The sequence below is a fragment of the Agelaius phoeniceus genome, chromosome 4, assembly GCF_051311805.1.
Source record: "Agelaius phoeniceus isolate bAgePho1 chromosome 4, bAgePho1.hap1, whole genome shotgun sequence".
Classification (NCBI taxonomy): Eukaryota; Metazoa; Chordata; class Aves; order Passeriformes; family Icteridae; genus Agelaius; species Agelaius phoeniceus.
The window spans coordinates 61,445,884-61,472,981 of record NC_135268.1 but is presented as its reverse complement, the minus strand read 5'-3'; the positions used below and the strand labels follow the sequence as shown (position 1 = coordinate 61,472,981).

The following is a 27,098-nucleotide window of genomic DNA, read 5'->3' as shown; positions in this document are numbered from 1 at the left end:
CACTGGTATTATTTCATTTGACAAAACCATTAGACCTTTAGAGTGGAAATCAATGGAACTGTGCAGTATGTTGCTCTCTGTTCCCCTTCAATTCATAGAGCTGGGCACCTTCCCTGAGACTTCTACCCCACTGTGAAGGTGGCAGTGCCCATTAACCTTCCACTTAGACTCTGTGGAATCCTTTAACCCAGGAGAGAAGGCTGTTCTTTACCAATGAGGTAGGCAGTGAGCCTCTAGTACAAAAAGAAATCTGGATGTTCAAAGAAAAAAATTTTTTCTTCATTCTTTATGATAGAAATTGCCCATGTCAGAAGACTAAACCTTTCTCTGCGAGAAACACTATTACCCTTCTTCAAACACATACCTGTCATTTCAGACTCACTTCTGGGAAGTTCAACCTATAAATTTCATGTATCATTTCCTTCTCCCCTTTTTCCAGTTTGAACAGGAGAACCAGAGACTTGTTGGTGAGATGAACAATCTCTTCGATGAAGTCAGGTACAGTTTTCTGTCACTTGACAGACAGTGGCCCGTGCTGGTCCCATGCCCCAGTCAGTCCCCATGTGCAGGGCATTGGCTGCAGGACACCTGCACTGGACACCAGTGCCCAGGAAAGGGACCATGTGCTGTCCCACAGTGTAAAGAATGGTAGCACTGGTTACATTTGCAAGGCATTCTTACATTCTCCCTTATCCACATTTTAAAGTACTAAATTTTCCATTTCTGTCCTGTTGTCTGCTAGATATCCAGATGGCAGCAGGGGAGGTGCCACTGCTGACCACATGCAGAGGCAGGCAGTGGTGCCATCACTCTCCCCAGATGTGCAGAACACCCAAACAGCTGCTTGAGCTAGAAATTGACTTTTGGGTATCAGTCCTAGGCAAGGTGAACTGCACACACCAGAGCAGCATATGAAAAGGGTGTGTCAAAGTCAATTGCTTAAAGGCCAGCGTGGATGTTATTATATGAAATGAAAGAAGGGAGACAGGTGAAATACCTGGCAGTGAAAGCTGCTCACTGAGCATTTCTGGGGGTGCCTTTCCCAGGGCCTCACTGTGGGCTGGTTGTTTTCCAACCAGGCACTGTCCAAGCCCTAGTCCCTGCCTCACAGACAACTGACAGAACAGTGACCTCCTGAGCAGCCACTTACTGGGCTGGAGGGACTGAATCTGCAGCAGCAAGACATGTTTGCACTAGTTTGTAATGGAGTGTTTCTGTTCTTTGCCAAGACAAATTGAAGGAAAAGTGGTGGAAATCTCCAGATTGCAAGAGATATTCACTGAGAAAGTCTTGCAACAGGTTAGTATAATTTAATACTACAGCAGCAAATACAACTTGAAGATTTTCTTGGGGGCATTTTGGTCTTGATTGCCAACTTGTGAATATGTAGTTAATGAATCTTTAATACAAATGTGAAGGAAAATACTTTTGTTTTTCAAATTCAAAATCAAGATATTTACTGTTGTTACTTACTAGAATGTACCAGGAATGGAAAATGAGAGATATGTGTTAGAAGGATCCCTCTGCCTCAGAACTGGTGTCCTGTTAAACATGTTATGTAACAGCATCCTTTCTGGAAATGTTGGCACCTCTTCCAAAAGAGCTGGGAAAAATCAGACAGGTTAGATTTGACTGTAGATAAATGGGAGACTTCCTGCAGGTCTTGGTGGTTTCCATTCAGGTTCGTAAAATCACCGATAAAGAAATTACAACTGTAATGTAATACTCTCTGCCTTTGCATCAATGAAACAAAGATGTTAGTAATACCAGATTTTATTTTGAGTTCTGCTTGTTCCCCAAGTCCTTGAAAGTGGTTTTTATTTTTTTTGTAACATTCATTACTATTTCTCAATTTTATTTCTTTTTTAAACAGGAGACTGATATTGACAATATCCATCAATTAGTTGTGGGTGCAACAGAGAATATAAAAGAAGGCAATGAAGACATAAGAGAGGTAATATCTTGAAGTTGTGTTTTAGACTCATTTCTCTTAACTTTCAGGTTTTTCCAGGTGTTGCTTTAAAACAGCATGGGCAAGCTCACCCATGGGACTGGTGCAGTGGGTGTTGGGTGTCAGGACAGGGCTTTGGGAAAACTGTTCAAGGTAGCTGAGCTTCTCAATAGTTCACACTTGCTAAGCATGATCTGAATAGCTACACAGGACTGCAGAAATCTACTTGGCCTCAGCAGTTTTTAAACATGAAGGTCACCTGGCTTGCATTTAAGCACCTGTGAAGTTTTTTTAAAACAAAGAAGTGGGGCGCAGAAATTGCAGCCTACCACTATAAGACAGTGTTGAAACAGTTGAAACAGAATGCTGAGTGTTAGCAGAAGAGACTCTGAACACCTCTTGCATGCTCTTCCACTTTTACTAAGTAGAAGGAAAGGATGTTTTATTTTGGGAACTGAGATTTCAATAAAAATGGAGTTCCTAAATTAGGCTACTGAGTAAATGCTTCACTTCTTCCTCTCTCCTGAGAGCACACAGAAAAGGTATCTCAAGGATGAGTTGTCCACTGCTCTGCTCTTCTGAAAAGTGCACCAAACTGAAGCTATATTTTATTTCACTTTTCACATTTTTAGGTAGAACTAAGTTTCCTAAACCATCCTGAGAAACAGTCATGAAAGGTGGTAAAATAAACTTTGTTACTCACATTAGTATTTGTATCATATAAAAAAAATTCCTTATGTAAATCTAAAAAATGAGAACAAAAAACAAGTCCCCTGCTGGTCTCAATTTTGGAAGGAGAAGCCAAGAAAAATACTGGCTCTGAGACTGAAATAAGTGACTGAGTTATATCCAGAGGTGTCAGGGATTTTTTATTTGTTTGTTTGTTGTTTGGTTTTGTTGTTTTTCATTTGTTTCAAGTCAGATCTTTATTAGAAAGATGAAGGCCTGATTCCTTTTAATCAAGGAATTTCACTTTTGAAACTTAGAACTAACTTTGAAGCATGTACTTTGCAATATAGCTCCTGGAGTTTGATTTGTGCAATTTTAAGATTTTAAGTGTGACTTCAGTGTGATAAATCTAAAGAGGTACCAGCCAATCTGATTTGTATTCTCCTGAAATTAAGGTCAAATTTTGTTGTTTCTCTTGTGGGAGGGAAGGGTGATGCCACAAACAGGCATTCTGAGTTGCCACTGTTGAAATTGTATTTACTGGTAATGGTAACAGGGATAACCTTTCCCTCACAGGCCATCAAAAACAATGCTGGATTTAGAGTATGGATCCTCTTCTTCCTTGTGATGTGTTCATTCTCCTTGCTTTTCCTGGACTGGTATGATAATTAATTAAACATATACTGGCTCCATGCTCTGTTTGTAAATGCTCTGACATTTTTTTAGTGGAGCAGAGTATAAGAGCACACCTATGTATTTTGTGCATTTTCTCATACCTCTATGATGGAAATGTTTTCCAGTAAATAAATTGTGCATATATCCATTAGTACATTCATTTTAAATCCCTGTATCAAACATAAAACCACGCTTATCCTCTGGAGAGCATAAAAGTCTTTGAAAGAACTGTGAAGAAAGCTACAAGCTGGAGCAGATCTAACAGAAGAAAAAGCAACAATACTGGTTTTGTCACAGTCACCCACCTATGCTGTGGAAAGTCCAGCTCCCATCCCAGAGCAAGAGAAAACTGTTAGTGTGCAGAAGCATCTACGCTGTCTCAGGCGTTTATTTCATCACACCACTTCAGTACACAGTGAGCACTTTGCACATAAATGACCTTTACTTCTCATCCTTTGAAACTACTTGTCTCAGAAATCAGCTTGATCTAATGGTACTAATAATGATAAGGAGTCAAGGAAGAGCTTTACTTCTAAGTGAAAAGAGAGAATACAACACAAACAGATTGTGCAATGAAACAGATGTTCTGGGATGCTGGAATAAAGCCAAAGGATAGACAATCAAACTCCTCAAAGTACTGAACCTGGGAGCAATTTGTTAACTACAAGAAGTCTCAAAACCAAGTGTAGATAAGACTCAATAAACTCCCTCCTGATAAATCAGACGGAAAATGTTTTTGACTTCGAGAAGCATAAACAATCTGTTTCTCCTAGATCGTACGGCTTACTAATTTTTATTGTTCCGAGGAGAAAAAGAAGTTGTTTCTCATCAGTATTTACTTTTGCATTAAAGTTTTTATTGTCCTAAATTTAAGGGGAGGAGATGTATCGTGAATCATTTCTATTTAGAACAGTCTTGGGAAACAGACCTTTCCATCCTGTAAAATCTGAATGTTCTCTATAAGTATGCTGATATGAAATGTGTGTGTTTGCCTATCTCTCTTCTGAAATGTATATGTCTATACATTTTATGCAACAGGTAGCATCATTCTTAATTCTTTACTATGCACAGAGTGAAAATGTCAAAAGTTACATGTGAATCAATTATATTCAATAAAGCAGATACCTGTTAGAAAATGCAAACATGGTATGTTTTAAAGATCTTCACATAAGCTTGGTATTTTTAATTGCAAAGAAAAATTTGGCACATAGTTTATTGCTTCTTAGGCATTCCACATACCATGATGACTTAATAAAAAGCCTTTCACAACTGCACTGCGTAATGCACATTTCCTATCAAATTTAGAGCACTGAGTCATAATGGTTATTTTCACTGTATTGGGATGACAGGCTTCTGCTGGAGAAAAACAGACGTAGATCTGACCACATTTGTTCTACTACAAATCTTGAGAAACAGCTTTTACTGATGTTTTCCCCTTAAAACAAAAGGAACTTTTGACATGTCCACTCTACCTTGTCCCATTCAAGTTACATGAATAAAAAGGCAACTTGCTTGCCCAGATGCTTCACACATTTTTGTATGTTAAATTAATAAGATGTCTTTTTATAATGTATATTTAAGATTTATAATAAAAATGAAAACATTATTTCACACAAAGAATAGGTAAGTTTGTAATTACAATGGAACTTTAACGTGCATCCACAATACTATGTTCTTCTACATCTTTTCCCCTCCCAAGCCATACACAAACAGTTCTGCTCTTCACTCTCTTTCACATGGAGCTTTAACAGCCAGTTGTGGTATCTAACATGCTACTGTTTCACTTGTGATGCTCCATGTTTTAAAAAGTATCAAACTGCAAACCATACATAAACAGAATGCTCTTTCTAACTAATAAAAAGGGAAAATGTGATGTAATACATGAGAAAATTTAGACATGCTACTCCTTCAGCTGTATCCAACAAATGACATGGTGGACTACATGTACTGTGAATAGGCTTTCTGCCTCTTTAGTATGATCAAAAGATGTCATTTCTCATTAGAACATCCTGAACTGTATATTTTTTACACTATCCTCAACACCCACCACTAAAACTGCCTGTGTTTTTCCATAAGTCTATCTAGTTTGTGTTTCAGTGCACATCCTTACCAAGATGCTAAAGCCACAGTGGAAATGCAGTTAAATCCTGCTGACAGCAATAAGAAAACATTGAGCATGCCTTGTTGCAGAGAACTTCATTATCACTTACAAAAACAGGAAAGGAAGTGTAAGGAAAAATGCGACCTGACAGTTTCTTTCTCCATACAAGTCATTACATTATGCCCCGATGGTAGTGCTGACTATCATTCTTGCTTGAGCCCAAACTACACATTACTTACAGCTTTCAGCTAAACAAGAGATCACTCTAGTTATGGCTGGGGTGTTTCAGTTTGCAAAATGACAAAGAATTCAAAAACTTAATAAATTAAGTATCTGTTCAGACAACAGAACACATGATTTATCTAAGGTCCAAGCCCTGAAAATCCAGTGACAAAATCTATCAGTATCCAATAAACTGCAAGAACATATCTAACATTGGATTTTTTTTAACATTGAAAATGGTGTCAAAGCTCTACAGCAATGCTGATATGCACCTGGGGTTATGCCCATGAATGTTCTGCAGCAAGTTTTTGTTTTCACTTTTTTCTTTTTTTTTTTTTTTGCAAAGCAGTATCAGCAAACAGAAGCAGTTACACCATAAACATGAGTAACCTCTAAATTATCCATAATTATATTTAATGAAAAGTTCCTTGAAGTCCCTTAGTTACCTTCAAATGACATAGTTTTAATAATTAGCTTATCATACTAAGCTGATTTCTCAGCAGCTTCAGTCTCCTGTTCAGAGAGTTTCTCTTCCGACAGTACTGTCATCCAGGGGGACACGGAGCGCGTGATGGTTTGTTTGGCCAGGTTGTAGTGGTTTATGACCGTGTAAAATTTCCCTCGAGCGCTGGAGTCTTGTTCAGAGTAGTAGTTTTCCAACCCAGCTGGAATGCACTGATTATTCTGAAAAGAAAATCCATTGCTTAGGTTTCAGATACAGCCCCCCACACACATGAAGTTGATTAGGGTTTTTTTTCTCCTTTTCCTTTTAGTCTAAGCCAAGAGTCACTCTCTGTGAGTCAAGATGCAACACACATCAATTAACTACAGTATTGTCCTACTGTGCTCAAAATGTTCTTCCCTGCAATCCTTAAATTACTCATGCATTTGCCAGGAAGACCAATCTGGGTTTATATATCATAATAACTAACATACAAGAAATATGCTTGCTGAAAATCATTTTGAAAAAGTATTCAGTCTCAAGTCCCAGCCACATTTTGCTGTTTATTCCTGCCCACCAAATTCCAACTGCTTGGTTTACAATTACAGCTGTCTGTATTGCACTGTTAGATTAACTTCAGGCAATTTGCCCTGGTGTTTGCATTCTGAGGGACAGAAATTAATACAGATATATTGCTGACAATGTATGAACAGTTTTACAGCCCAGTAGCTCACACATTATAGGGAAAACTCTGTGGGTGGCCACGCATATGTGGAAGTGTGTACACACATACAAAATACTTCACTCCTTATTGTCAGAAGATGTAGTCAACAGCAGGCTTTTAAAAAGCTCTCTGGAGCTGTGAGACTACATTATTTCATTTCCCAACACTGTAGGAGCACTAAATAGAACCTGCTAGATGCTCAGAGCTTTGGAAAGTGAAATAGATAATTTAGAGAGTAAAATAAAAGTCAAATCCACTTTGCTGTCATCTTAAAAGCCAAAGTGAATGTGGCTGTGCAGTGTGTTTGTCACAGGGATCATCCAGGAACTCTTCCAGTCACTGCAGGAAGAGCCTACAGAGCAGCTCGTTGCACTGGAGAAAAAAGTTATTTAGGCATATACTGTGACCCCCAGGGTCTGCCCCAGAAGGTCCTGGGGTCTCTCTGCAGCAGGTCCTCTTGCCACACTGGCCGGTCCAGGCAGTCTTGCCTGATACTTCAACATGTTAGGGCAGTCACCTGAGCAATTGAATTGACTCTTGTCAGCTAGAAGTAGCTGCAGCTTGAGGAAAAAATCATTGAGTAATTTCTACTCTGGCTGTTTTGAAAGAAATAGGGTATTCAGTCTTCTTGCTTCCAGCACCAGAGGACTAAAATTTATAATACTACAGCACAGCAGCTTTGAACTGCTACTGTTCTCCTACTCAGCAAACAAAATTTTATTCTGGGAATTTCTCAGCAGAAAAACACAGGCAAAAATTCCATGGGTTTCAGGACCAGATTCTACCTTAAAAGTGTCCACATTTACTTCTGAGTTGACTGTTGTCCATGTCAAAAAAAAAAAAAAAAAAAAGGCATAAATAAGCACGAGTAACAACTCTTTCAAATGGTTTTAAATCGTAAAGCAAAAGATGGGTGAAGACCCAGCAGACAGTCTTGGCTTAATACAAATTTTGCCTCCTAAAAAGGAAAAAAATCATCAAAAGGTATGAAAGAAGAAAGGAATACTTGTCAAAATAAGAGGCCCACAGGTAGTCTTAGAACCTGTCTGCCCCTGACAAACTCATCACGTGACACATGGGATGGCTCAGAGGTGCTTGGCTGTCACAGGACTGGCAGCCTCCCACAGGCAGCACCTCACTGGCTCGAACAGAAGCCTCAAAGCCTGTCAGACTCACAGGAGTGCCCAGAGTTTCCACAGCCACTCTGGTTCCCTTTATCTGTAACCTTCTGTCAAGGCAGCAGCTGGGACAAGTCTCCCTCCCAGTTTTGTTGAAGTAGCACCACAAAGCAGATGGGATTTAACCCTGGCTAAACAGCACCTGTGGCAGTTCAGCACTGTAACTCAACAGAGGCTTTCCTGTGCTCATAGTCAATGTCTGTGCCAGCTGCAAGACTGAGACCTAGATTTATAAAAACATAATCCAGGAATATGGACTAGAGCTATTTGAGATGCATATTCATATACATCAACCATGTCATCTTCTGGAAGTATTATCCATGTTTTATCTGGGATAACTGACACTACTTCTGATGTGATAAAATGACTAAGAAGCACATAGACACAGACATATGTGTAGTGATTATTTCACTTAAGTCATGGGATGTAATCACAATTCTAAATATTTAAAGTGGGGAAAGGAACACAATCTATTGAACTAATGAAATCTGCCAAGGAAATTCAAGCAAATATAATTATTAGAGCTGAAGACAAGCCAAGATTAATGACAGTCTGAAAAAAAGCTACAGAATCTTCTGTTGATTTCAGAAGCAATTTGCTTTGTAGCAGGCAAAAATGACTCAGTGATGTTTTTTGGTTTCTTTTTTTTGGGGTGGAGGAGGGGGGGGGTTGTAGTTACAAACATGCAAGACATCTGACAGAAGTGCCTTAAGAAACAGACATCAGTTTCCCTCTTGACTGCATTTTTGCTCCTGGGATTTCATGCTTCTAGAAGAGATGGGAAAACAACCTCTCCTTTCACTCACTCCCCTTGTGTACTGCCTAAGGACAGCCCCTTGGATTAGTTCCCAGTCAAACCAAGCCATGCAGCACTCAGTGACTGAGTGATGGCAAGATGGGAACTGCTGCTGATTCTTACCCTGCCACTTCCAGCTATGTAGAACATTCATTTCCATCCTTTTTATTTGTTGCCATGGTTCCCAGGTGAGAGAAGAAGGAAGGCCACGAGGAGAAACTGGGATGCTCCAGAGTGACTTGCCAGTCTTTTTTCTTTTTTTCCCAACCCTTCTATTTTGGAAATTACTTACAGGTTATGGCCTTTGATGCCAGAGAAAACCCTGGTTGCCAGTCTATATCTGGCTGAATTAAGATGATTCCTTTTGTTCCTTTGACATGAAGACCCCAGTGGACTTCACTTATAAATAGTATCTTCAGTCACATTAACTTTGCTGGGTCAATAATTTCCCAGTTTAACAGATGATGGTGTGGTCCTCAATGCACTGAAGTGACTTTGTTGTACTGCCCACAAGTCTGTGAGAATGCAGGGGCTTTGGCAGCAAACACTGAAGGGTAACAGACACAGTACAGAACATACTGAAACCCTGGGGAAATTCTTCTGGATGTAAGTGCACTCAGGTTTTTGTGGTGAGTCTCACCAGGAGGTTCTGATGAGTGCTCCAGAGAAGCAATCTGCACAGCAGCAGTACTGAGGCTGTCTCAGGAAGCTTAAGCAAGCACAGAAATAAGACTGCTGTACAAAGGAAAATGAGCACCTTTTTAAGCACACCTTCATGCCCTGGAGGCGTAGTACAGCAGAAAGCTTTGGAACTGCTCCATGTATGAGAGCATCAAAGCAGAGAAGAGAGGCTGACTCAGAGCTGTGGTTAGCTCAGCCTTTATGCAGAGATTCCTGCAGCACCAGGCTTCCTGAGGCAGGTACACCTTTGCCCTCAACCAGGAAATCACATCAGCATCTAAAGCCTGGGAACATCCAGGCCAGGTAATGTTGAGTCCACCTGAAACATGAAACCAGTCCACAGAGACATTGGTCACAAGGTGACAGACTTCATGTGTCCTAGGACAGCTATGCCATCACATATCATGGACTCTCCCCAAAAAAAGACACAAATAAATACAAAGTCATCTTAACAGTGGTAGTTTTCAGGCCTCGTGTCATTTACAAACATCCTTATCCTGTAGATCTCTTTCTTAAAAGAGGTACGTGACCAAAGATGCTCTGTCTCCTGACATTATGCCATCAAGCAGCTGGAAACAAAACACCAGCTCCAAGAAAACCACCAGGAAAGTAACCATGATGCAGCCCTGTGCATGTGCTGCACCTTATGAACAGAGTGTGAGCTATGGGACATTCTGCCTAACTTCTGTCCCAAACACAGGACCCAAAAGAGAGAAACACAACCAGACTCTGGTCACTGGGTAGCTGAAATGTAGCTGAGAAAGTGTTCTTTCCTTAAATATTTATGACACTGGCAAGACAAACCACAAGAAGCCAGAAAGCTGCAACTCAAAGGAGAGGACAACTTGGTGTGAAAGGAGGCAGAAGCAGGAGGCTGTTGCTGGACTCACACAGGAACACACAACTGGCTGTTCCTGTCGAGTCAGGATCACATCAAGACAGGCTTGAAAGGAACATAACAGTCCATATTCCAGACTGTGCAATGCCAAAAGAAAGCTTAGGGAAAAAAAAGGTCTATTGTTCCCTGACATGAACACAGAGGGGTTTCAGTGTCTGAGGCAACACCAAAAGCCAACAGCAGAACCAAAAGCTGGATCTCCTGAGTTACAGCCAAGTATTCTAACCACAGTATCTTTTGCCCTTGAACAAAGGGGAAGCAGTAACCAACTGAATGCTTGAACCTAAATTAATCCAGAAGGGCATCACTGATTCTAATTTTGAACTAGATTCTTGTAAGATATTTATGTGCTTGAAGTGACAGATAAAATCCTGAACATGATTGTTGAGGAGTGCTGAGGCAGCCATCTCTTCTTGAATCCTTTTGAAGTTTGTACGGGGCACCCTTTTAATTTATTATGTGACTAAATATTATTTAAAAAATAAGGGGAATAATGCCATTATCACTGCCACTTTTCTTACCTAATTACAGCCAAGTTCAACTCTGTTAAATTTACAACTGGGAAGTCAGTGTTACTTTCCTGACTTTCAGCCCAGGTCATAGCAAAGGAGCCAGCACCATCATCTCACACAAATAAAGTGAGCCCAGCCTCCTTTTGGTTAGAACCAGTATTTTTTAGAATAAATGTGTTTTCCCTTTTTTGGCACCACTTTTGGCAGTAGGGCTCAGAGGTCACTGTTCTAGAACAAGAAGTTCTTAGTACAAAAATAACCCTGAAGTAACTCTACTACTCTTAATGAGAACATCACTCTACTTTTTCTTTGACACATATTCCAGATTTTTTTTCTCCACATTTTATCATTTTCTCATTTCCTAACACACAGTAATTTGGAGGAACGTGCATCATTAAACCATATGACCCATAAATGAGGGCTTTGTCCAGACAGCTGCAGTTTGAGAGACACCAAGTGTTTAGACTTTTGCTATATTTTCAATGTTTAAAGCGTTAGCAAAATAACATTGTGCAATAGTACAACTTCAACTATAAATTACAAAGCAAAAGCATAGCAGGAAGCACACTAACCTGTGTAAAGAAACACCAAACCTATGCAATACAGCATGCCTTAATCAAGGTTATGCCTAAAACAACACAGAATATTCCATACTCTACTGTTTTTCTAGAATGGGTATGCAATTTACCTTGAAAACAAATCCTTCTGGACAGGTATGATCATACTTGTAAACCTTGTAGACTACCAGAAATACAACACACGTTAAGAATGCAAGGGCAAAAAGGACCAGCACAGTGACCTGTAAAGAAAAATAAAACACACTTATGTCAGTAATGCACTGCTTGTTCTATTGCTGCTGGTTACTGCAGGCAGCAGAAGTCAGCTGTGAATGCACTGTACAGTACAATCAAGCAAAGGATAAAACCAGCTGCTTAATTATTGAGGGAGAACAGGGAAGCAGCACCTAAGTGCTTTTACCCTGCCCTTCTCAGAAGAAAGAGGATCATCTGGGCAGTACACATTGCCTGTGTACTGCAAGGCTTTTTTTAGTGCATTTTGTTCAAGGCACATGAGGCCAAGACACACCAAGGTAGCTTGTGTCTGCTGTTTTTTCAGTATGTGGATGATGTAAGTCTAAGTCTAGTTTTTGTCAGCTGCTAAGCATGTTTGCTTTCCCTATGCCTGTCCAGGAATGGAGTCAGGTGATAGTAAGTTAGCACAGGTGTCATCCAGAGGTGACTTGCAGGAGATGGACAAAGTAATCTCTGCCCTCCCTTGTTAGGCTTGGAGGTCATTGCACCTGCTCTGAACTTAGGGGTAGTTACACCAGTAGTCTGCATTCTTGGTTGCTCAATACTCCTTAATTTATAGGTTGCAACAGTACTCCTGCATCACACAGAGCCTGTACAGGAGCAGTTGACTGCCAGATCCATGAGGAAATACCCCCTGTTGAACTGGGCTAGACTCCAGGAGTTGTGCTCACAGAGGAGCCTTACACACAGCCTGACATGGCTTTTCTCCGTGTCCTTCAGTACCTCTCTGCCCCTGAGCTTGGGCTGCAGAGAAGTCCAAGACACACCTTAAGACAAAGCTGAAATCAGTGTCAGGATCAAGCTAACCTTTCCCAGGTACAAACTCTGAGCAGCTGGAGACCAGCAGCCTTCTGCTGTGTCACAAGACAGAATTACATCACCCACTGATGAGAGAAAGCACAAAATTTTGTCTAGCAGTTGCAGTACAAAGCTCTCTAAATCAGACCCATTTTTGTGGAAGGTGTAAGTGAGCAAATAGCATTCTTTACCTGGGAAGGTATCCCAGATGTGTGTTTTGATTATTCTAAAACTTCTACTGATAGACAAAATAGTAGGTCATGGAGACTACACAGTAAGAGTGATTGAGATTAATTTTCTTTTGGCAAGTTAGAAAGAAGCAGGCATGTGCTACAGCATAAGAAACAGTAATAAACAGAAACAAGATTATATTATTCATTTTTTTAAACAAATCATAATATGATCTAAATTTGAAGTAAGATGAGTAAACCAGCTATATACACCTCCTGAAAAATGAATTCAGGCATATCAGGGTCAATTAATTGAAACAAGAATAATCTGGTATTTGAAAAAGCCAAAACAAAAAATTGTAGCTTTGCCTCTTGGTAAAAACAACCACCATACACCCCCGTTTTGATAAACCTCTGAACTAACAGTTTGCAACACTGCAAGCTGTGTGTGGCAGTGGTGTTAGGACATTTCAGGACAACAATAAACTTAAGGGACTTCTCATCCTGTGAAAGCAAATCTCATCATGGGCAGACAACTGTATTTCCTGGCTGAATCAAGGTTGAGTACTGTGTGTTGCTGAAGCCAAGGATTTAATAAGGATTTTTGATAGAAAAAAAAAAAAGCAAAAAAAGGGAAGGCTGGAGCAGAGGCAAGGAGAACTGCAGATCAAAAAGTAATTTAGCAGCAGAAGTGTAGATATTAATGTAACAATTGAAATGAGACATGGAGCAACATGTTTAGTTTCTCAGCAGTCACTGGAGTACAAAAAGAAAAAAAAATCTTAATTAACCTCTGAAAACATCACACTGACAACAATTTTCATATCTAATTAGCCTTTCTCCAAGTTTATTACTTGTTTGCATACACAAAAATTAACATGGATAGCTCACTCTGTCTTGTCAACATTGTATGTTCTCCTTACATCTCCCATGCCTCAGTGTGTCCTGCATGAATCCCAGAGACAAAGTACATTTTCACCTTTCTTTCTGGTCATTCTCTGTGGCCCAGTTTAATAACAACCAATGCAGCACTCCCAGCAATCCCCATTCCTGGCTCAGCCCTTCCAATAGGTTTTTTATCAGGGTTTTTTATCAGGCTCCTGGCTCCACAGAGCCTTCAGCAAAGGCTGCTCCCTTCAGGAACACAGGCCTGTGACATGGGACACAGGCATCAGGCACAACTGCTGTGGCACAGATCAGCTCAACTCATGTTTGTCTCCACCACAGATAGGAGCTAAGAGTTTTAAATGTTTTGAAAAATACTCTTGAAAAATATATTTGAAAAATATTCTATAAAAGTATTTTAACCTTGTTTCCTGGCCCTTCTACTAGCAGCCAGTAGTAGAATTGTAATATTATTTCCACACTGTAACCATTCAGTCATACAGATGAGGTCTCAGAAACATAGTGAGGTAACATAGTGACAAGCTGTTTTGTAATTGAGACTAAATGTTAAGATAGTAAGAAAAAACTCTATTTCCACAGTCATTGCAGGATCATTCTTCAAAGCTTCAAAACTGCTCTGAGAAGTCACTGCTTTTTAAAAGAAGATAAAAGCCCAGTGTTGTGTTGATTGCTGGAGGCTGGCAAGTTGCAGAGCCATGGTCTCAGGTGATTTGCTGAGCCCTGTTTTCAGTGGCAGTGTGGAGCCTGCAAAAATTCTTCTCACTGCTTGTACAAATTCTTCCATTGCCACACAGTCAGCCATGGGAAGAGTTCTCAGGGGTCCTGCTTCAAAAATATCACAGAATTTTCTCTCTCACTTACTGTATTTCCTAATGTTACTAATTTTGGTATTAACATGTAAATTTTTACTCTCATTATCTCCAGTGATTTGCAATCACACTCCATTTGCAAATCCCTAATCAAGTAAGCTCTTGTCTCCATCCTATTAGGAGAGAAGCTCCCTTCTCTTACCACCCTTCAGGATACAAGGAACTTCTATTTAAAGACAGTTGCAGATGAAAATGGCACAGATGGAATCCAGCAATGGATTTCTTTCCAAGGTGATTGCCATCACCTTTTAAACCCAATCCACTTCTCCCTTTTAAATTGAAAATCCTTTTCTTTCTTCTAATAGCCATTTTTCTTCATTCTCATAATAACCCATCCTAGTGGCCCACATGGACCACTTCTGAACCTGAGGCACTCAGCTTCTCTCCCTGCACTAACACAGTGCAATCCTACCTCTGTGCCTCACCTTCTGAGGCCTCTCTTTCCAGATGCTTTTCAGAGATAAAAGCATAAAAAAGAGAAGGCAACAAGCAGCTCTTCAGAGCACAAGCAATCCCAAAGCTGTCATAGTATTGCTTTCTTCCACAGCAAGTTTGCACCCTCACTATAAACTAAAGTTATTTTCTTCTTCTTACCCACACTACTCACAACTTGCCCTCCTCCTCAGGCAGGAGCAGCTGCCATGCATGCACAAGCACCACCTCCCTTATTCTGGAAGGAAATCTTAAATCTCCTTTTTTGTGGTAGCCAGCTGGCAATGCAGGACCCCACACAGTACATTCACAAGCAGAACTCTTGTGAATTACTCTGATCATTCACTGCATGTACATCCTGCAGAACTAACTCCAAGGTGACTGTCACACCTCCAGAGTGATGGGCTTTTAAAATACTTTTCTTGAAGTAACTATAAGATAGGACAAACAACCATTTCTTTTAACTAGGAATTCAAAGTGTGATTTTGCTTTCATCTTGAGTGTGACATTTAAAGTTAGTTTTAAGGGGATCTGGCAGCAAAACGAAGCAAACAGAGAAGATGACAAGATATTATGTATGTGGCAGATTTTTGAATAGATTGTGAGTGAAGAGCAGAAGAAGGACAACGTCTAGCCAGAAGCCATTAGAGTAATCAAAATGAGAGATGACTAATGAATGAACTAAGCATACCCAGAGCAAAAAACCTGTCTTCAGACTCTGTAAGCAGTTAGCTGAACAAATGAAACTCACCATATCTGACAACTACACTATCATGTAAACAGCTTGTGATAAGGCCTTTACCATAAGATCTAGCAGATCTTCCCCATCAGTCCACGCTACTTTGCCTCAAGACTACAAGACTACAGACTACAAACCATATTTTCTCTGCCTGGCTACTGCAGTCTCTTTCTTCCTCACTCCACTAATGTTTATTTGGACTCCCTTTTCAGCCAAGCTGGAACACTACAGCAAAACTGTACCAACAATGTACCAACAATGTCTGCTTCTCTTCACGCCCTTTCCTGGTTGTATTTCAAGTCATGCACAATTCTACCCATTTTACTCCTCTCACCTCCATCCTTTTGCTGTTTATTTTATGCCACTGTCCCATTAAAGCCTGGGTACAATTCATTTCTCCCCTGCCTTCACTTCTACTTGTCTAATCCTTCCTCCTGCCTGAGATTCTTTCATTAAGCCACTCATATTGTGCTGTTCTGCACCACGCCTTCCTTCATGCTTTTTCTTCTGTCAGCACACAAACTCATGTAGCAGCATTCCTATTATTAGAAGAACTAACAAGATATGCAATGATTTTCACTGCTCAATCACTGGCTCTTGGTCACATCTCCTCTCTGCTCCACATCTATGCATTATCTATTTCAACTCCAGCCTCCTGGGAACACAACTTTCATTTCTGATAGGTTTGTGAAGTGCAAGGCACAGACTTGCTGCCAGCCCTGAACAAGAAGAGTGAAAACATACACAGCACCTTTCATGGGAAATGATTTAGAGCCAATTAATGCTTTGCTCACCAGTAAAATGCAGAGACCTTTGGGGTAAAATACAGCAACTCTGTACAACTACTTAGGACAGGAAATTAAGATTATTTCTATCCAATTTAAACTACAAGAGAATTTTAGGCAGACAGCCTGTAATTACAATAGATTGTGTCTGGCTACATCCTACAGACAAAAATTCGTAAAACATTGCATTGACTTTCTTGCTAATGGCCATGACCTCCATTTCACCTCTCTTCACTAAAATCCTGCATCTCCAGCTACACAATGCCCTCTACCAGCACATTAGAGAACACAAAAATCAGCTTTCCACTTATCACTGCTTCTGCAAAATTATGTCCTTGTTTGCTATTACCTCAGCCTGTCCCTTTTAACTGAAAAACATGTCTGAAACAACACACTCAAGGATTAAGAAATGTTAAGAAATGGGAAATGGCAATGTGAAAGAAAAAAGGAATGTTTATATCTATACATGCAACATTTGACTCATATTCATTTACAGAGCAATGAAAATTAAATAGAACACCCTGGTGCAGTGCCCTGTACTTGCTGTGGGAATATACAGGATGACCTGTGATTCCAGAAGACAACCAGGTGCCTTGTTTCAGAAGAGTATTTCTAACATTGCACGTCATGTTTAGCTCTATGATTGGTATCCATCCATTGAACTCAACTGATTCCCCACAACATTCCCATCAAAACTTTGTGCTCAAAGAGGATGATGGTTTGGGGGCAGATTGTACAGAAAAAACAGCAGAAATCAAAACACTGTCCCTCTCAAACAGAAACAACAAAGAGGAGAGAACTGTCTTGGATGCTTACCTGGAGATAACTGGGAGTTAGCAGCAAAAAATGTAAAAAAGGCAGGCAGATTCATGAGGACAGGAAGAAAAAAGAAGCTACAGAACCAGAGCTTATTAACAGCAACAGTGCAAGACAACAGGACCAGTCTGCAAGGGAATTGATTAATGAAACCTGAGGGACACACTGTTACACAAAAACAGGTTAACAAGGCACTGGCCTCGAGATCCTAGAACTGCAGCTTAACTCTGCTGTTCATGGCAATGTTCCTGTCATCTTCTATCACACAGCACCACATCTTGTATTTCTTAACAGGGATCTGAGGAAGCAGTTCAAGAAAGCCTGTGGCACCAAGATAAGAATCTTACTACCTTCTCATACAAGCCCAGAAGATACTATTGAGGCCAGGAAAAAGGCTGCATAATGATATTACAGCACAGCAAAGGTTATTTAAGTGATGCATCTGGAGACATCCAAAACATCATCTGTGTCACCTGTGTGACTGGTTCTGTTCCAGTAAATGGATTTCTAATGGAAACAGTGGCACAGGACACCTGACTTATAGCAGGGGAGCTGTGTTAAGCATCCACTCTACTTAAATCTTCCAGCTCTGACTATAAAATTCCTTTCAACCAAAAATTTAGCAGGAGGATTGTCAATGTCATATCAAAGAATATCAAACATTAAAAAAAGGAAAAGTGACAGTTGACATGCAGTGCCTTTACTTGCATCAATGATTTTAAAGTAATTGTTACATTGAAAGAACTACCTCCTTTATTTTTCTTATTTGAAGTAGTAATGAAAAAATGTAAAGCCTGCCAAGCACTTATACTTGTGAGAAACTTTAATCCTGTGAGCAGTTCCACTGGAGAAACAGAACTACTAATGACAGTAAGTACCTGTCACTCTTCCAGCACTAAGTGACAGACACAGAATCTACTTAAGGAAGTGATACCTGTACAGGAATCAGTTGACATCTCCTGCTCTTAAAAGACTTTTAAAGTGGAAGCAAAGAGCTACTCAACACACAAAGTAATTGCACAGCAGCAAAGAGAGAACTGTTTTCCTTGCTTCTGATTATTTTTGCAGCAATAGTAATCACTGGCATTGCTAAGAAGAGGTAAAAAATTGTTGAGGCAGAAACATGTTTGAAGGATGCCCCTTTTAAGACAGAAAAAAGCCATGAACAATTCAATATATGGCGCTTGCATTTTTGCAGTCTTGAAGCGACCAGGTAAAACTGCAAGAACTTATCTTGAAGTTTCAATTCCTCTACCGTAACTTCATGCAGACATTTCATCAGCTGACTGCTACTTGATAGTACACACTTTGCATGGTCTTAGCACAGAGATAAGCTTGAGGCTTTGGCTCTGCAGTTAGATGTATGTAGAGATGTCAAAGATAAATCAGAAGAACTGAACTGCCTTTGAACAGAAACCAAAGGCTGAAGGCATATCACAGCTTGGGTGGATTTAAGGGCTTGAAATTTATTATGAAAAATCAGTGTTTGTTTTCAAAATACCTCTAAATGTTCTTTATTGATGTTTTCTCAAAGACAGAAAAAAAAGTCATGCTTTGCTACAACAGATTTTTTAAAATTGTTGTGTTTGTACACAACTGCCAGCTGTAGCCCAATCAGTGGGTGCCAGAGTAGACATCCCACTACAAAATCCAACTGGAGGTTGTAAAAACACTGTTCTGTCAATGGGGGAGGCAAAGGTTTGGCTTTGGGTAACTCAGACCATCAATTTTCTTCTGCCCTAACTTCCTCCTATGTCCTGGTTCACAAGGATCCTCTGTTACTCTGTAGAGTGGACAATTTACAAGAGGAAAAAATCTGCCTTGTTCAAAGTCACTTTCCAGATGTTTTCCAGAACCAACTCCCTACATCAGCCTACACTGTTCAAAGAACAAAAGCAAGACATCTGTTTCTCAATGGGAAATAATCTTAAGTGAAAAAAATCACATCTTCCTTGGTGTGGTTACTGCCATAAAAATAAATTAAGACAACAGGGTTCTCAGAGTCAGGAAATCTTCACATTCTTTTGAGAGATTCCGATCTGAATTCAGAATGTGGCTTCATAGAGGAAAATGATACTTGCAGTTTTCTTTGAAAACATTCTCAGCTCTGTTATAACTGTGGTAATGTGAATTGAATGCAGAAAAATACATTTTATAATTGATTATTCACCAGGTGCTAAAACAGCTAAAACACCAAATGATCTACATGACATGCAATGCTGGAGTTACTTCATTTGTTATAATGTGTAACTTCTCAAGAAGAACAGCTTTAGATGATCTGCACTGCTGAATCCCAAAAATGCAATCTGCTTTGTCATTATTTAAGGAGTACATCCTAGAATACACATGTGAATTATTTGTAAATATGACTGACTCACTTGCTTTATTTTTAGCACAACACTTGGGCTGTGTCTTGTGGCAAGCTTGTGCATTGGTGATGTACCATACTGAAGCCATTAAAATGGCATCTGAAAGTTTTTTCATGAACACAAGCCAAAGTCAATATCTCACCAGTTAAATAATGCATTTCATAATTACAACAAATATTTAATTTTCAAACAAATATCTTTTTGCTCTCTCAGAATCAACAGCAGAAGTTAACATGATGGTTCACAATTAATAAGGACCCAGGAGAAAACCTCACACAATCAGTACTTTTCATCTACATATTTATGAAATGTTATCAACTATTCATGTAATATTTATTAGTGGGAGTGGTGAATACGACAGTCATCCCCACTGGAGAGATAGTCAGTTTTCTTGAAAATGTTGCAACCAGCATAATTCAATTCTAAAATTGTTATATAGAGATTAAGGGACATTTTTAGGACCCGAATGTTCTGCATGAACATTGTTTTCAATTAACTGAACCAAAATTTTCCTAACTGATCCATTCCCACACTCTTCTCTGGAAACCTAGACTTACAGCCACAATGTGAATCACCCTGCAATTCCCAAGAGATAGCAAATCCTACAGAAACCTCTCTGATGCAGCAGTTACCTAGCAGCAAAACCTAGCAACCCTGTAGTATGAGATTAATCCCAGAGCGATCATCATAAAGTAACATCTAAAGGACATTTTATTTAAGTATGCCATCCAAAGGTATATAAAAATGCAATGCAAAAATCATCAGGCTTTTAGCTGTTCAGCTCCACAAATTAGAAGAGACTACCCAACAGCACAACAAGCTATTTATTTGTTTTCAGCAAGGTCTCATTTGCTCAGCTCTCCCAACAAAGACAGAGAAACCCCCCCCAGTTTTACAAAAGGATGCACAAGCCTTTTAAATGTGACTAAGATATTCAAAACCTTTCCTTAGCTACAATTTAATGTTCCAGCAATTAAATCCCTTAGGCCCTGCTGCTAAACCATAAGTGCAAAGTTCTTCAGGTATAGGCTCTGCTCAGCTGCTTGGAACCAAAGTCCTGTCAGGGCATTCAAACAAAAAACTGCCTCTCCTTTCTCTTCTACAACACTGTAAGCATTTTCCAATCACCTCAGTGTGACCAGGACACACACAGAGACAGCCAGACATAAGCTCTCCTTGTTCTGAGCTGCCCATTTGCATTTACCCTACTCTCCTCACCTGAGAGGAAGGGGATTGCTCTCAAGGACTGGTACCATGGTGCCAGGAGGACAAAGAGAGAATGGGAGTCAGAATGTAGCATTTTCCCTGAGGAATGGGATGTCTTTGCCCCAAAGCAAGGAACAGGAAAAGCTGGAACTAGGATTCCTACTTCCTTGGTAAAACCCTACCACACCCCATCACATCTCTTCTTGGCTGTCTGGGGTTCCCCACACAGCTAACTGGAACCCACATGCTTCACTCTGTGGCTGGAGACCACCACGTGAATGGCACTTAAAACATTTGTCGCAGCAACACTCTGCAAAGTTCCTTTCCAAATATAGTCTAATCCCTCCTTGAGCCTTCACTTTGTTTGTTTAGCATGCTCTGATTCCACTGAGAGCTGCATATACACTTCTGAAGGTCAGCTTGGGCCTGGGCAGCTTTTAGAGCACAACAGTACCAAAATCTCTGTGTGTGCTCTCCTATCATGCAGACAAAGTTTAGAACTGTGCAGTAGAAAGAGAATCCACACCTTTACTGAAACTCTGTATTTTCCCCTCATACTAAATATTAGACTTTCCTAAGGTATTTGCACTTGTGCACTGCAGAATGTGGATGCCTACTGCTTAAAAATGCTTTGGTATTCTTGGGTAAGATGCCAAATTAGAAGCACTGGAAACCTGCAGACTTATTGTTAAAAGGACAGGGGAGCACGAGCTGAAGTGCCAGCTTTCCTGCTTTGCCTTAATTATCCAGAACAAGAAAAACTATCCTCTAGTGGGAAGGGGAAAGGATATTCAAGCCTTGCATCAGATAAGCCCTCAGGTTCCCTGTGGGACTGATGAAGGGAGTAGTAAGGGTGTAGACACAATCTGAGTCAGATTCTTTCTGAACTGCCATGTGACAGTAACAGGCATCACCAAACCATAAGATTATATGGGACCAGGAAAACTGATAGGAAAGAGCTCTGATCTATATCCCTGTGTTGCCAAGTCATACATTTAACTATAAAAAATACATAATGGACTATGACAGTGCTTTTAAGAGAATGGTTTGGCCACAGTGATAAATAAGAAGCCAAAAAGAAAAGAAATGTTCTGGTGGTTCTTGTCCTTCAACAGAAACAGGAGCTTTGCCCATGCCATGAGTACTCCCCTGTGCAGCCCACACACACCCTGGCAAGGCAATTCTGGAGCCCACACACACTGACAGAAATGCCTTTGGAATTCATCTGCCAGTGAGGATTACAAGCAATAAAGCTGCAAGATTTGATTTTGTTTCTAATTGTTCAATTTTGAACTATTATAACATTGAATTAATTTTTCTCATGTCCAGCTATATCCACAACAGGCACTCTGTTATAGCCAGTTCTGACTACAACCAGCAATTGATTTTAAGCACTTCTGCAAACACAACTGAGACATTAACATCTTCATATGGCACAGCTTACCTTAAATCTTTCTGAAACCCCTTCAGTGATGCTGATTGTGAATTCAGCTATCTTAGGCGTACGGAACTTTCCCTTCTTGCGGTCAGGTTCATATTCTGTTTTTGTTTTGACCACAACCTTTAAGAAGAAGAATCAATCACAAAACTGTCAACTAAAGCTGGCCACAAAAACCTTAATTGTTCTTTAACTCTTCTTTTATCTGCTTACAAGCACATCTAGCACCGTATCTTTCCCCTCCCCACTTTGTGTAATTCTTCTTTGAAAGTGCTAAATTATTAATTATTTTTTCCAGTATATCAATCATCAACTAACTTACCTCTCAAAGTGGTTCTGATGGACCTACAGCAAGACTTGTTATGCAACAGTTTGACAAAGGTTCAATTTTTTCATCTGTGGTGATACTGTGTTCTTATATTAGGCAAGGATAGGTCAAATCCAAATCATGGACCTTCCCACTATGGATGGTTTGGAAATGGCTACTTCCATTTGCTTCAGGAAATCCCATTAATGGGATTTCAAATTGGACACCAACAGAAGATTATTGAAGAGTACCCATAAAAATCTTGCAGATGATGATGCCATGTTCTTTGATGGCAGGATTTTAAGTTTAAACCAAAGTGAAATAACCCATGTAGTCTAGTTGCTATTCACCATATGATAGACCATGGCCCTTGGCACTCTTATTTTTAACATCTAATTTCTGAATTATCAGCTGCAAGCAGCAAGATGCACACGAACCCTTGTGTTAATGAGATTTCTTCAAACACCCAAGGCTCTTCAGTTTATTCCTTGCTATGAACTACTGCCCCAAGCTACACAATTTAGCACCTTACCCCTATTCCCAAAATACTCACTACGTCAGTCGTATCTCTAGTGTTCTCCTCGGCATTCTAATCATACAGAGTTTTCACATACCTAACCTATTTGCCTCATTTTTGTCTTCTGCATTTTTCAGGAACTTTTTCCAAGTATTATTCTCAAGCTAGGGTACAGTTTATGGTAGTGATGGTGCTATTACAATTTGCTCAGTTACCTCTCTTTTTCCAAGGAATAAGTATCTACTCTTTTAGATTTCTGAAAATCAAATTCTATCTTTATCCCAGCCCACGGTATTAATAGCAAATACATTAATCACAGAAAGGCCTGGGTTGGAAGGGATTGTGAAGATTATCTTGTTCCAACCCCATGGCCCAAGGTAGAGACCCCTCCCACTAGACCAGGCTGCTCAGAGCTCCATCCAGCCTGGCCTTGAACACCTGCAGGGATGGGGCATCCTCAGCTTCTGTGGGCCCTGTGCCAGGGCCTCAGCACCCTCACACTAAACCTTCTCTCTGTCTAAAGCCATCTCCCCTCATCCTGTCACTACAGCCCCTTGTAAACAGGCTCTCCCCATCTTTCTGAAATTAAGATGGTGACACTTCAGGCAGCCAGACACTGAAATGACAAACCTTGGGCTCCCTTCTTCTCACTGCCCTGAGTGGTACCTGGAATGTGTAACTGTACCTAGACTCGGTACTAAAAGTTTATTAGACACTTTCACAGTATTACACATACTTGTTCAGGACATAAGTTTAAAACCTACTTACCTATTTTCAGTTATAATTAGTAAGATACTAGTTATTACCTATTTTATTTTATAGCTGCCCAACAGCATCATGGAAGCTAACCACCTGATGATTTCTGGAATGCTTTTTAACATCTTAGTTCCCTTCCTCCCCCCTTTATGTTACATAATCTCAGGCAACTCAAATCACATTCAGCTGACACTGAATGTACAGTTCTAACTGCTTGGTTATGTAATGTCTTCTTTTGTTTAACATATCTAAATATGAATTTAAATCACTTCATCCCTTTAATTTAGAAACTGTCAAAATCATCAAATCCTTAGCACTGTAGTCTCTACTGTTCAAGAAGTTATGCTTCACTGCCATGCTGGAGCCTTGCAAGTGGATAATAACCATAGGCATATGAAGAATGTACTTCTGTTCATTATACATGAGGGTCTGCATACTTCAGAATTTGATCTGTGTGTCAATCTTTTCTTAATACAGTTTCTTTTTTTCATGTCAGTTGCTCTGCTCCTGCCTTTGAGTCTCTAACAACCAGTAAAGAGACACTGACATGACTAACCAGTTACAGAAGGACACCAGCAGGACCAATAAATTTAATTTTCCCCCTCTATATTTGCCAAAGGAAAAGAAAGCTAATATACAATTGGACAGTGGCAAGTAGAAGAGCCAATCAAATATTCCTTTATTTAAGTTTCCAGCTTAGCTGGACATTTGCTTTCATTCAAGGCAAATGCCAAACAGGTGGGAGGAGTTCTGCCCATTTTAGTAGGAGCAAACGGGCTGGCACAGAGCCCCCTGGGCTCACAACAGAGGCTCTGCTCAGGTTAAAGCTGTTACCATGCAGATCCCTCATTCAGACTTCTGTTTAGCAGTGCAGGAACAGAACAAATCCCTTTGGTCACTGGTCCCTGGTAATCGGTTCTATCCAGTCACCAGTTGGCAGATGTATCAGACACGGTAAGACTTAGCTTGTCCTAAAGCCTCAGGGTGTGATTTTGTCCTCAGTTACAAGATTTACACCCATGTAACTGAGGGCATAAAATGGACCCTCAGGCTCCTGAACAGCTGTTATGGCTTATTGCATTTATGCCTGCCAACTGGTCACCACACACAACACAGAGTGGTGTTGATAGCAATTAAAATGGAGGTCACACATTTATTTGTATTGCCTACAAGCAACACTCCACCGAGAAAAATTTTACAAGCTAAAACTCTTTACCCTAAGTTCAGATTATGTGAATTTTTTGAGGTTTGAGGCATGTATAGCTATCAGTTTATCTACAAGTAGAATTCAGCTTGTGGAAGACACAAGGCCAAAAATAAAAACTGTATGAAGACCACAAAGCTTTTTATTAGCAGATGCATGTGGGAAATTACAAGTAAGAATCCTATTAAAACAGGATACTGAAAACCCTGAAAAAATCCTACTCCTATGTGCCTCACATGTAGTAGCACTTACTGAATTCATTATTGTGAGGACAATAAACATATTTACAGGCCATCACATCACCTTTCTAAATCTTTAAAATTACATCCCTAATAATCACGGGATTTAATGAGGAATACAGGAGGCACACTCCCCCCTCCAGCCTGTAAGCAGCTCACTGGACTGGCCCCTTCCAGCTACAGAGGATATCTGAATCACCTATTCGGAGGTTTTTGAACAAAATAAATTGCCAAGGAGAAAACTCAGTGGCCTGTTCTCATCTCATTATTTCAGCCTGTCTGGGGTTAGCATTAGTTTCTTACTGAAGCACAGAAGGAAAATGGAAGTGCTCTCTGTTGCTAGTATGCCCAAGCCCATCTTACAGAGAAATAAGGCAGGGCTCTATTCCCTCATCAGGGGGGCATTTTCTAGACAGAGAAAATTCGTATTATCCACAGAGAATACACAGGACCTTCCAGATGGAAGAAAGAAAGACATAGAATAGGAAAGACTATCACAATACAGTCTAGAGAAGCTTCCATTTGTATAGTATATGTTTCATATAGCAGCACTAAAATCTCGACATGCTTATTGCTAACATTTCACGCTGATTTTTAATGAAAATCACCATTAGTGGACTTTCACGAGCTTAGCTGTTGGGGTTTTTCCCTAGAGGTAACTGGCATGCCTTGAAACACCCCGTATTTCTTGTCGTTCCTAAGCTGCTCTCTACCCATAACCTATTCTTTTGTTGTTTGCCAGAGATTTGGGTGTGATTCTCCAGGGTGGAAACTAAAGCCTACTGTACCTTATCAGGAGGTGGGAACTGGAGCTGATTGACATCCAGGGGTGTGATCAGGGGGATGGTGTCAAATCCATCCTCCAAAAGGGGCTGCTTTGTGCTCTTCTCGCTGAAATTATTCCCCAGTTTCACCATTCTTCCAGGATAGAGGGATTTTTCTGCTGGCACACACAGGCACACACGCAAAGAAATACAAAATATCAGAAACCAGACCTTTTCCCAGCCCTCGGGGGGACCCGAAATACCTTCAGGAAAAAAAAATTAAAATAAATTTAAAAAAAAAAATCCGTGTTGGTCGCTATGACTCGGTTAGCTACTGGCGTTCTGGGAAGTACGAACGGCGACCAGAGCATCTACTATCAAAATTAACAAAACCCCAGCGCTGCACGCACACAAAGCAGCACCCACATCCCCGACGCGTCAGCGCGGTGCGAGCGATGCCGCCGGCGCGGCCCGGTGCGGCACCGCCCGCAGCCCGCGGAGGGCTCGGAGCCCCATGCCCATCCCCGGCGCTGCCCTCGCCCACCCCCGGCACTCACCGCCGCGGCTGCCGGCCCTGGCTCGGGGCGCAGCGATGGCGGAGCGGGGGGCGAGGCGCGGCTCTCGCTCCGCGGGTGGCTCGGGGCGGCCGCAGCGCCGGGGCCGTGACGCAGCCGCCGCCTGGCTGAGGCAGCTCCGGAGCAGCAGCAGCAGCAGCAGCAGCACAAAGGGGCCCGCGGGGACGAGCGGGCGGCGGCTCCCCCAGCCGGCGATGGCGCAGCGGCAGCAGGTGGAGGGGGCGGCGCGTCCCGCCCGGCCCCCCGCGCCCCTCCCCGGGCGGGGCCGCGCCGGGGCCTGCGCCAGCCGGGCTGGGAACCGGGAGCCGGGAGCCGCCGCCCTGCCCCGCTCGGTGCTGCTGGGGCCCGGCACGGAGAGCCCCGGCCGGGGCAGCGGCGGTGCTTGGGGCGGGGAAGCCGCGCTACATGAGGAGGAGGCGGCGGCGAGGGGCCCCGGCCCCGGCCGCTGAGGGGGGCGAGCTCCGCTCCGCCGGCTCCGCTCCCTCGGCCGTTCCTGCGGGGAAGGGAAGGGAAGGGAAGGGACGGGACGGGACGGTGTGCGGTCAGC

The 27,098-nt window shown here is 41.3% G+C and overlaps 2 protein-coding genes across 4 annotated transcripts in view; one reads left to right on the top strand and one right to left on the bottom strand.

The window, feature by feature from the left end:
- STX18 (syntaxin 18) overlaps positions 1-4,915 on the top strand; it is a 60,384-nt gene extending 55,469 nt beyond the window's left edge. For both annotated transcript variants that reach the window (XM_054633068.2, XM_077177704.1), the window contains 4 exons: positions 440-498; positions 1,230-1,299; positions 1,874-1,954; positions 3,197-4,915. In XM_054633068.2, the coding sequence (XP_054489043.2) occupies positions 440-498; positions 1,230-1,299; positions 1,874-1,954; positions 3,197-3,292 (306 nt within the window). In that variant the 3' untranslated portion in view covers positions 3,293-4,915. The remainder of the gene's footprint in view (positions 1-439; positions 499-1,229; positions 1,300-1,873; positions 1,955-3,196) is intronic.
- Positions 1,758-26,667, bottom strand: NSG1 (neuronal vesicle trafficking associated 1). Of its 2 annotated transcripts, none has more exons than XM_054633069.2 (5): positions 26,534-26,667; positions 26,001-26,152; positions 22,196-22,312; positions 11,538-11,648; positions 1,758-6,302 (listed from the first exon to the last, which is right to left on the bottom strand). In XM_054633069.2, the coding sequence occupies exons 2-5, from the start codon at positions 26,127-26,129 to the stop codon at positions 6,102-6,104; spliced, it is 558 nt and encodes a 185-aa protein (XP_054489044.1). In that variant the 5' UTR covers positions 26,130-26,152; positions 26,534-26,667; the 3' UTR covers positions 1,758-6,101. The 2 variants fall into 2 exon arrangements, with proteins under 2 accessions (XP_054489044.1, XP_077033818.1); XM_077177703.1 differs by having other exon boundaries at positions 26,001-26,155; positions 26,534-26,666.
- Between the last annotated feature and the right edge of the window lie 431 nt (positions 26,668-27,098).

Coding starts and splice junctions, on each gene's coding strand:
- NSG1 (XM_054633069.2), bottom strand. CDS start 26,129: ATGGTGAAACTGGGGAATAATTTCAGCGAGAAGAGCACAAAGCAGCCC. Junction 22,313..26,000: donor AGTTCCCACCTCCTGATAAG/GTACAGTAGGCT, acceptor TTCTTCTTAAAG/GTTGTGGTCAAAACAAAAAC. Junction 11,649..22,195: donor GGGTTTCAGAAAGATTTAAG/GTAAGCTGTGCC, acceptor TTTTCTTTACAG/GTCACTGTGCTGGTCCTTTT.